Source organism: Rhinopithecus roxellana, chromosome 3 (assembly GCF_007565055.1).
Source record: "Rhinopithecus roxellana isolate Shanxi Qingling chromosome 3, ASM756505v1, whole genome shotgun sequence".
In the NCBI taxonomy this organism is placed as follows: Eukaryota; Metazoa; Chordata; class Mammalia; order Primates; family Cercopithecidae; genus Rhinopithecus; species Rhinopithecus roxellana.
Genome location: NC_044551.1, coordinates 65,100,458 through 65,111,443, shown reverse-complemented (window position 1 = coordinate 65,111,443; position 10,986 = coordinate 65,100,458). Strand labels below are relative to the sequence as shown.

General features: G+C 50.5%; 2 protein-coding genes across 2 annotated transcripts; one reads left to right on the top strand and one right to left on the bottom strand.

Moving 5' to 3' along the window:
- Nucleotides 1-392: 392 nt before the first annotated feature.
- On the bottom strand, nt 393-2,807 carry LOC115896420 (proline-rich receptor-like protein kinase PERK4). Its single transcript, XM_030926916.1, has 2 exons — nt 1,709-2,807; nt 393-564 (listed from the first exon to the last, which is right to left on the bottom strand). Exon 1 carries the CDS (start codon nt 2,645-2,647, stop codon nt 1,925-1,927), a length of 723 nt encoding a protein of 240 aa, XP_030782776.1. The 5' UTR covers nt 2,648-2,807; the 3' UTR covers nt 393-564; nt 1,709-1,924.
- A 2,220-nt stretch (nt 2,808-5,027) lies between these two features.
- Nucleotides 5,028-8,719, top strand: FOXD1 (forkhead box D1). The gene is made up of 2 exons (XM_030926742.1): nt 5,028-6,858; nt 8,617-8,719. Exon 1 carries the CDS (start codon nt 5,421-5,423, stop codon nt 6,825-6,827), a length of 1,407 nt encoding a protein of 468 aa, XP_030782602.1. The 5' UTR covers nt 5,028-5,420; the 3' UTR covers nt 6,828-6,858; nt 8,617-8,719.
- The last annotated feature ends 2,267 nt before the right edge of the window (nt 8,720-10,986 follow it).

Here is a 10,986-nt window from a genome sequence, read left to right as displayed (position 1 = left end):
GACATTCTGAATTCTTGAGGATACCTGAGTCCTGCTCAGGCCATGAAATGCTTGTTTAAGGAATTGTCAAGCAAGCACAAGCTGCCTAGTGGGACCTAGAGACCACTAAAATATCTTCTTCACAAAGGAATCTCACCTCCCAACCACACTGTCTGTAAAAGACCCACCACTGGAACCTTCATTAAGGCGGTATCAAGAGGATGCCCAGGTTAAAATGTACCCACTCTTGGGAAAGCCACCAAACACCGTCAGTCAATAGCAGCTTACCCAGACTTATTGCCAGACCAAGTAAGAGCTGGCTTGAAGAAGCAGGGTGGGGGTGGAAAGAGCCTGGCCAATGGAGTCCTGCCTTGGGAGAGGCTACCAACCTGGAACAGGAGGACGGAAGGCTCTGCTCTGTCATGGCTGCCTCCATGAGGCTTAGTAGCAACATCCAGAACCTATCTCCTCAGTCATCACATGGAGATGTCCACTTCACCCGTTGTTGAAATTAGCTTGGCACATGGGAACCAGCACGAGTGGTAGGTAATGTTACACTACAGGAGAATGCTGTAGTGGAGCGCCCTAGACAGCCAGAGAAAAATTTTAGAACATCTTGGGGCTCCCAAGGAGCAGGACAGGTAAGGAGGGGGAGTGAGGATGTAAAAGCATGGGGTGGAATTGGGGATGATCACAATTTTGTCCAGAACTAATTGTGGAGGAGTCTCGACTCATGCCTTTTTACTGAAGGTGATCTGCAGAGTCTGAACCTGAAAGTTTCAAAATTGTGAACAAGTTGAGGTTTCAAATCCAGAAGGGTGAGTCCCCCTTATGTTGTTCTGTCAGCAGACACCTTCCCCCTCACTTCACCAATGTGTGTGCTCTGTTAGGACAATGGGCTTCCTTTGAGGGTTTCTGGGGTGAAAAAGATACAGGAAAATGAATATATCAAACATTTTATCAGTGTCTACTGCATGCAGAGTAGACAAAGAGCTAAGTGAGTGGAGGTTCAAAACCTAACAGAAAAAGAGAAGCAACCCAAATGTCCACCACTGGATGGATTGATGGATGGATGGATGGATAGATGGATGGATAAACAAAATGGCGCATATACATTCAATGGAACATATTCAGCCATAAAAAGAAGATATTTTGATACATGCTTCCACAAGGATGACCCTTAAAGACATTATGCTAAGAGAAAAAAGCCAGACACAAGGGACAAATGTGATTAGGATTCCACTCAGATGATGTACCTAGAGTAGATAAATTCATAGAGACAGAAAGTAGAATAGTGGTTGCCAGGGTCTGGCGAAAGGTTGGGGGGTGTAGAAGGATGGTTGGGGAAATGGGGAGTTACTTTTTAATGGGTACAAAATTTCAGTTTGGGATGATGGAAAAGTTCTGGAAATGGGTAGTGGTAATAGTTGCACAACAATGTGAATGTACTTAGTGCCTCTAAACTGTACACTTAAAATGGTTAAAATGGTAAATTACGTATATTTTACAACCCTACTTGCCCCTCCCCCTACTAGCCAAGTAAGCAATAAACAACTCAGAGCCCAGGTTTTGGCCCCCAGACACTCGAGTTTAACAGGAATGGAGATGCCTGTAGCCCCGAGGAAGGACAGCGAAGGCTGAATGGGCCCTGGGGCAGCGACTCCCAGCATCCCTCCCTTTCGTGGGGGCGCTCAGGAGGACCTCATCATCTGGCAGAGTAACTACCAACCTGGTTACCCACGGGACGGAGCACCCTCAGACCAGGGACTCGCGTTTTCTTCTGTTTGTTTACAGGGCTCAGAGTGACAGGCACAAACAGTATCTCAATACAGCCTTCTAGGATGACTCTTCAAAGGAGGGTCGAAGCGCCGGGGAAATCGCCAGGGTTGAAAACACGTTCATATTCACGTTCATGGGTAAAATCCTGGGATGCACAAGGAATAGCCTAGGATCCTGCCCGGTAAGTCTGAGCCCCCAGGTCTCTGCCAGCCCTCATCCGCCGAAGGAGGTCCCTGGGCCTGGGGCGCTCATGGTCAGTGGCAAAGGACAAAGGGCGGAGGCAGAGAGCCTTTCCCAGGGTAGGGCAACCTCCCCGGTTCTCACCGAAAGTAATCCATGTGACCCCCGCGCGGGGGCTCCTGGAGCGCCCAAACCGCTCGCAGGGGGTAAAAAGCCGAAGCCTGCAGTCCAAGGACCTGCCTCCACTCCCACCCAGTCCTGGCCGCCCGCAGCTAGTGGCAGGGACGCCCGGGAGCGGGCTGCCCACATTCGAGAAACGCAGGCTGCTGGGCGAGTTCCCGGCGCTGGCCGAGCTCCCAGGGAGTTCCCGGCCCGGGCGCGAGGGCCCGCAGGTCGTCGCGCCGCCGCCAGGGGGCAGCTCTGCCCCACGCAGGCACCACCTGGGACCCGCGCCCAGCCACTTTCCGTGTCCACGCGAGCGGGTTGCGCGGGACAGGGCTCGCCGCTGGGAAAGGTTTTGGTCGCTTGTATCAGCTTGGGGGCGGGGAGCCGGGGGAGAGTTACCGGCTGGGGCCGAATGCTGGGAGTGCTGTAGGGAGGGAGGCCCGGGGTGGGGGACGACGGGAGAGACAAGGGGGTCGCGCAAGACGTGAATCGTTTGGGTTTCCGCGCTCGGGGAATTTCGCGACCGCGGAACTAAAGGTTGCATACAAACATGGAGCTTAACTAAGCAAACAAAACAAGTGATCACATCCAAATGTGGGGCTTCAGTAAAGCTCGCCTAAATCTTAGTGACACTTCTCCGTCCCTGCAGCGGTCCCTCTGGGCTGATCTTCCACTCTGACCTTCAGTAAGTCCTAACACTTTCCCCGGAGTGTCCAGGAGATAATTCCCCACATTTTGCAAACGTTTCCAGGGAAGAGCCTCTTAACCCTTTGGGGGAGGAACTTGCGGACAAAGTTACAAACGAACGCAGTCTCCCCTGCCATGAGCGTAATGATGGCTATAACCGGTCACCTAAAGTAATTAATGGTCTGCGAACAAATTCTTCCTCTCTGTTTCATCTTTGAATAACTTCGCCACACACCAACCCTCAGTGCTGCGAAAGTCATGGTGTTTATTCAGATATCGACTGAGTACTTATAAAACTTAAACTTTCCAATGTAAAAGTGAACCCCTCGGTAAGGACTCCTGGCTGCATCAACAAAGAAATGTGATGCCTGATTAATAGTGCTGATTAATGTTGGCTCAGGTTAATGCTCAGCCTATTACAGTAATTAAATGGTTCAGTCATATATCAAACGAGAGTCAATGAAAAACAATTTATTTAGAACGTCGAGGCTTTCTCATAGATTGTTCAAAGACCTATGATAGCCTTTATGGGTCATGTGTAAATGTAACTGGTGGTAGCAGTCCTCAGCAACAAAAACTCGATTTTAATAGAGGTCTTTAGATGGGGAAACAGTTTATTTTTGAGGCTCTGTGATTGATAGAGGTAGTAATGACACGTTTCAAAATGTGAAAAGTACTTGGTCGATAAAATGATATACACAATGGCAGCTGATGGCTGTTCCTACAGAACGACATTGAATTTTGATTCAGTTCTTGTCAAGAGGTCATTTTAATCAGAAAGCTAAACTTTTGGGGCAAGCTCCCCTCTTTGAAATAGAAGCATTTTAGGAAATGCACAAATAAGTGAATGTGAATTCAACAAACTATTAGGATTTTCCCACTAGCCAAAATAGCTCGTTTGAGTTGGTGATAAAGATACATTTAAAAGAGCATATCTTAATTATTTCCACTATCTTGTCACCTGAAAAGAAAACTGAATTGAGCGGAACTTGAATCTCATAAAAAAATCTTCATTTCACCAGAAAGTATTAACAATATTTAAGGATTTTCCAAAAACATTTTTTTATCTTAAAGTCATCTATCATTATAGTTTCTACTTAAAAAGACTCAGTAGAAATATGTACATGTTATGTAATTTAAGTATTTTGAGATTACTATGAAAAGTGCTGACTAGAATGTTCCTCCTACTGAGAACTACATAGCCCCATTATGAACGAACGTTTTTTCTTTTTTTTTTTTTCTTTTTTTCTTTTTTTTTTTTTTTTTTTTTTGAGGCGGAGTTTCGATCTTGCTGCCCAGGCTGGAGTGCAGTGGCACAATCTCGGCTCAGTGCAACCTCCGCATCCCAGGTTCAAGCGATTCTTCTGCCTCCGCCTCCTGAGTAGCCGGGATTACAGGCGTCACCTACCAATTTTTTTGTATTTTTAGTAGAGACGGAGTTTCACCATGTTGGCCAGGTTGGTCGAACTTTTTAGTAGTTTCTAGGTGCAATTTTTGTGCGTGTATTTGGGTTTTCACTAAAGTTTTCTATTTCTTTTCCGAATTCAATTATTATGTTCTTTATTCCCATGACATTTGTCAGATCCTCTCATTAGAGTGGCTTAGTTTAACTGTCAAGTCTCTGGGGCATTCAATTGCAGAGAAGTGACTAAAACGCCAGTCTCACAGCAATTTTATTAACAGATGGTGGAAAACAAACGTCTTTGGAGTAAGACCTAAGAGAATGGGCTAAGGGGTCAATAAACAATTATTATAGTGCTTAAATTGGGGGGCTTCTCATCAGATCCAATGGGGAGCCACTCGCCCGATCTGGGGGAGTTGGACACCCCCAACAGACCCCAGAGCGTACCCCAGGGACCACGTCAGAGAGTGGGGTGGTTATCCCCCGGCTGGACGGCTCCTACAGGCTGTCGAGGGGTCAAACCAGAGTGTCGTGGGTGGGCTGCTGAGGTTAGGGAGAAGGACTAATTGAGGAGGCTGGGAAGTCTAACTCGTGCAGCGGCCCTCGGTGCAGAACGCCAGGTAATTCGGGCATCAGCCCCTTTGGCAGAGGTCCCCTCTCCTCCCAACTCTTCTCAGCTGCTGCCTCCCTCCTACGGGTGAATTTTCTCTTCCGAACAGGGCTGATTTCCTAGGCTTTCTTTCCTTCCCTCGGCAGCGCTCTGACGTGCACACCATGTGACAGGCCCCCTTCTGCTATAAACCGAGGAAGGTCCGCCCTCTCCTGGACTCAGCCCTGGCCTCGCCGAGCTCTGTTCCTAGACTCTCACCCGTCCCGCACGTTCTTGGGCGCCTAGCATTCGGATTCGCCCGCCCGGGCCCCGCCACCCCCTCCTCAACCGACGGGGCAAAAGCTGCTCCGAGAGGAGAAGGTCAAGTGCTCCGCCCGGGACGGACGCGAGCGGAGCCCTGGGAGCGCAGCATCCGCGGCGGCGCAGGAGTTACAAAGTCTGCGCGCGAGACTCCGCCGCCACCCAGCAGCCCCGGCGCAGCTCCGGCAGCTGCAGTCGCAGCACCCCCAGCGTGGCGCCCCCAGGCCGGGCCTGCCGCCCGGGACCAGGGCTGGGGCGCAGAGGGAACCCGGAGCCCGGCGCCCCCATGCGCCGCCCCGCCGCCGCCGCGCCACAGCTATGACCCTGAGCACTGAGATGTCCGATGCCTCCGGCCTCGCCGAGGAAACAGACATCGACGTGGTGGGGGAGGGCGAGGACGAAGACGACGAGGAAGAGGAGGACGACGACGAGGGCGGCGGTGGCGGGCCTCGGCTGGCTGTCCCCGCGCAGCGGCGGCGGCGGCGGCGCTCCTACGCCGGGGAGGACGAGCTGGAGGATCTGGAGGAGGAGGACGACGAGGATGACATCCTGCTGGCCCCGCCTGCTGGGGGCTCCCCGGCGCCCCCGGGCCCGGCCCCGGCGGCGGGGGCAGGAGCCGGTGGGGGCGGCGGCGGCAGCGGCGCGGGCGGCGGCGGCGGCGGCGGGAGCGCGGGTAGCGGCGCCAAGAACCCGCTGGTGAAGCCGCCCTACTCGTATATCGCGCTCATCACTATGGCCATCCTGCAGAGCCCCAAGAAGCGGCTGACGCTGAGCGAGATCTGCGAGTTCATCAGCGGCCGCTTCCCCTACTACCGGGAGAAGTTCCCGGCCTGGCAGAACAGCATCCGCCACAACCTCTCGCTCAACGACTGCTTCGTCAAGATTCCCCGCGAGCCCGGCAACCCAGGCAAGGGCAACTACTGGACGCTGGATCCGGAGTCCGCCGACATGTTCGACAACGGCAGCTTCCTGCGCCGGAGGAAGCGCTTCAAGCGGCAGCCGCTACTCCCACCCAACGCCACGGCCGCCGAGTCGCTACTGCTGCGCGGCGCGGGAGCCGCAGGGGGCGCGGGCGACCCGGCAGCCGCCGCCGCACTCTTCCCGCCCGCGCCGCCGCCGCCCCCGCATGCTTACGGCTACGGCCCCTACGGCTGCGGCTACGGCCTGCAGCTGCCGCCTTACCCGCCGCCCTCGGCCCTCTTCGCTGCCGCCGCGGCCGCCGCAGCCGCCGCCGCCTTCCACCCGCACTCGCCCCCGCCGCCCCCGCCGCCGCATGGCGCGGCCGCCGAGCTGGCCCGGACCGCCTTCGGCTACCGGCCGCACCCGCTCGGCGCCGCCCTGCCCGGCCCCCTGCCGGCCTCCGCGGCCAAGGCGGGCGGCCCGGGCGCCTCAGCGCTGGCGCGCTCGCCTTTCTCCATCGAGAGCATCATCGGGGGCAGCTTGGGCCCGGCCGCCGCTGCTGCCGCCGCCGCGCAGGCCGCCGCCGCGGCTCAGGCCTCGCCCTCGCCCTCGCCAGTGGCTGCGCCGCCCGCGCCCGGATCCAGCGGAGGAGGCTGCGCAGCGCAGGCGGCCGTGGGCCCGGCGGCCGCGCTCACCCGCTCCCTCGTGGCCGCCGCGGCCGCCGCCGCTTCCTCGGTCTCCTCGTCCGCCGCCCTGGGGACTCTGCACCAAGGGACTGCCCTGTCCAGTGTCGAGAACTTTACTGCTAGGATATCCAATTGTTAATAACGCTATGTTAGCGTGCTCGAGGAAGAAGGTAGGAATCCCGGCTCCTTTTCTCGTCTCAGTGGTTCGGTGTTTTGTTCGCTCCTCCCGGCGCGGCCCCTCTCGACCTCGCGCGCCTATTTCGCAGCTGAGAATTCTCGGACAAAACTGTCAACAGCTCAGGCGCGCTTTTCGGCTCTGCGGGTCCCTCTATTTATGCAAAGCCGTCCTATGCTACAGCCCCCCGACCTGGGGTGGGGAGGAAGAGGGTGCCGGGGAAGGGGGTCCGCCCTGTCCAGGCACTAGAGGCTCCCTTGACTTTTGGTAGATGAAAAACAACTAAGCCTTTTTGAGGTGTAGAGATTCTCAGGTTCAGGCGTTAAAAAATAATGTTCAAAAGAATAATACAAAAATAGTAAAGGTCTTGAGGAATGCCAACGAAGCAATTCTTTTTTGAGGACATTTGTCTGGTGTACTTTTTCATGAAATGGAAAAAAATGGTTAACATGTTTACACAAGAAAAAAAGTCAAAATTATCATTTCTTATTTCAACCTGTGTTTTGTATCATAACAGACGTGCGGAATTTTTTTGTACTTACTGCGTATTCTTTACAAGGAGTATTGTAAATTTTACTGGCAATTATTATTGTACTATTCTAAATGTAAGATTTTTACACTTTTTCAGAAATAAAAATGCTTAATTTTCAAAGAAAATTCACCAAAATAATTGGCTTCAGTTGTCCCCTTCTTAGTTTTTTTTTTTTTCTACTTAAAAAAAGTTTCTATATGGGGTAAGTAGGAACTCGGTATAGAATAGACTTAAATATTTTCTGAGAGAATTTAACAACAGTATCATGTCGTGATTTTTCATTTGAACCTCCTAAGTGAAAACCGTGGTAGGAGATCAGAAATTACTTTTAAATGACTACAAATAAAATGAGTTACTTTCGTGTACATTTTCAAATCTGATTCTATGCCATTTTAAAGCGCATTGAGGTATGTTAAAATTAAAACCACAGGTACCCAAAGATTATTTTATAGGAACTTTGCATTTCATTTTTGAGCTTCCTTCCTCATTTAATTTCCACTCCGTTCACGACAATCTTATATCTACGGAAACTCTCAACATAATAGGTTGTAATGGAAATGAAACAAGCAAAGAGGCAGTCTAGTTTTAAAATTCTAATAGGAAAAATTAGTAGAGATGATCATCAGTTAAGGAGCTTTAAAGCCCTGAATAGGGACATATTTGCATATAAGAAATAAATTATATTTAAAAGTGCCAGTATTTACAGCTACTATGTTGCAGATGGAAGGAATGCGAGTAATTGTTTAAAGAGGTTTTTCTCTTAAAAGGCCAATTTATTGAAATTCTGGCTTAAGTGAATAGGGTATTTAAGATAAACCTTCAACTTTGGGATGCTTTAAAGAATAAATGAAAATGTATCAGGTGTTCATTGAACTAATTATATTTATTGAATTTAGGTGATTTAGGTTTATCTTTTTCAGTTTTTAATGTCTTTTATTAACTATTACATGAAATTTCTAGTTCTTTGAAAAAAACGTGAGATACAAGTTTTGATTACTACAATGTTGTGTGCCCCAAAGAATACCTAGGTATATGTAACACATAATTTAAATGTCTAACATTAGTGTTTGCAGCGGAGATTAAATCTGTTTATTTAATTTCTTTAAAATGTTTGGACAGTATATATATGAAGATTCGCAGATTTAACTTACCAAGTTAATGAAATCTATAGGGTCAATATTTTGCAATGATACTCATTCATGACGCCCTGTCTCTTTTTAGGGAGAAAACGGACTCTTGCGGGCTCAAATGAAGTTCTCTCCCCTACCCCCGCCCCCAGTTAAATGTTTGAAGGAGGTTAAACTCTCTCACCCTCAAACTTACCCCTAAATCTATAGATACAAATTGAAATACTGTTAGACCAAAGTCTTATATACAAAAGTTACTTTTACTCTAGCCCGGTTAAGAGAGAGGAGTCATTGAATCCGAGAACGTCTGGACTCCACGCGCCGCCTCGGGTGGAGAGGCGTTGGCAGGCGGAATCCAAACTGCACAGACACTGCTGGCGCGCCTGGTAGCCTTCTGTAATGCACGCATCTGAAATTTAGATCTGAAAATAGTTACGAAGAGAGACAGCCAAGAACAAAACCGTGTGTATTTTTGATTTTTGCGCGACGCGTGGATGTCCTGAAAGCAGGGAATCCTGGTTTATCTTGTCTCTTGTTCATATTCCCACGTCTTCAAAAGTGCCAGAACGGGCCCCACCTCCAGGGGTGTCAGTGCATTTAAGAGAATGGCAAGAACCCACAGGGCAGGCCCCGCCCCGGGTCCCGGGGTTGGGGTCCCGCTTCACGCGCTCCCACTGGAGACCGCAAACCTGTTTTTAAACAGGTGGAGAGCAGCTTGAGCTCAGAGCTAAAGGAACGTGCAAACCCAAGCCGCCTGGATTCAAAGTTTTGCGTCCTGCTCCTCAGCTCCCCACCCTCTGCGTTTGGGGTTCAGTTCTCGGCCTTGCAGACCCTGCGGGCCTGCTCCCAGGGGGATGAGACTGGGGGAAGCAGGGCCACCGGGCGGGTGAGGTAGGAGCTGCGAGAGGTGTGAGCCGTGGGGCAGGCGAAGGACGAGTGGGCCGTGGACCGGGGACCAGCGAGCCAGGAGCGCGGGGCGCGCCCCATCAGGCCGTGCAGGCGAGCAGGTGCTGGAACAAAGGCCGCGGGGCCGCCAGGCTACCGCGGCCTTTGATGGGCAAGGACCTCTCCTCCTGGAGCTCCTCATTCGCATGCAAATCCAGCGCTGGTCCCCTTTTCTTTGTAGGCAAACAGAAGGATGTTTGTGTGTTTGTAGGAACGAAGCCTGCTTGAACAAGCCTTCCTCAATAGGCTGGGTCTCGAAAAATAAACCAGTTGGACAAACATTGGCCACCAGCTCTCCTCCTCCCAACTACAAAGTGTGGATTTGCTACAACTCATTAACCCGACGCTTTTCTCCCCTTCTCCTTGTTTCTCTGCTCATCAAACGCCCCCGTAGAGCCTCGAGACAAATGACTGAAGCTCAGTCGGGAGGGAATTGCAGTTAATAGGGAGAGGGATATATTGGGGCTAATGGTTCAGGCAGCTCCCGGAGAAGGACCACACAAAAAGGAGCCTCTCCATTCAGGGCTCTGTTGTGCTGCGGAGATTTAATCTGCAGCTAGATTTAGCCAAATGTTATCTATTGCGGGGGTAATGAAGCCCTTATGGGTTGAATTGCTCCTTGTACCACACATGGTGTCATGACCTTAGATCGTTCCTTGGTTGATTTCTCTTTTCTCTATTGGGTAATTATTTTATTTCTTTAAAATAAGAAGCTAGTGCTTCTCCTCAACAACGTGTTTCCTGTCCATCCTATCTCATGCATTTATTTAAGGGCCACTTCCCTTCCCCTTAAGAAAAAAAGGAACTGGGGAGATGAAGGAAAAGAATTGTGAAGACGCTTCTTATTTTTCACTCCCTGAAGCATCTGTATGTTTACACATCTCAACTTGTCTGGCCCCTACTTGGCAGCTCTTTCCTGGCCAAACTTTCTGTTGATGGAACTGGAATTCTGGATATATTTATTATCAAAATTCTTGCAGTGAAAGTAGTAAGCATTCATCTCAGGAAAAGACTTTTCTGCCCTTCACAGTTTTTTCTTTTTTATAAACCTACCATTTCTTCCTGTATCCTGTCCTCTGAGAGAGTTGGGGGAGGTGGTTATTCTGATGGAAGGTGATTATTTTGATGGAATACCAGCCTGTGTCATTTATTAAAGGCCGTCTGAGGCCAGTGGTTGAGGCTGTGCCTGTTGTGTTTTTCTCTCTTTAGCCCCAGTGACTCTGATTTCCTTGTTTGATCGAGGACGAAGCTTGGAGCAGCTAACGGTGTTATTACAACTGCTATTGATGGGTAGGGATCTGTTCTTACTACCCAAAGACAGGAATCAAGGACTGTAGTTATAATTTTAAAATTCTCTGCTGGCTACACATTCTGCTCACACCTGTTTTTATTACTGACTGAGAAAAGACATTTTGGGGGCAATTTAAAGGTCATATCAGCATCAAACCCAATCCAAATCAGAAATCTGCCCAGGAACTGCCCTAGTCTCTCAGCGCTCTTCCAGGGGGGAAACCATGCA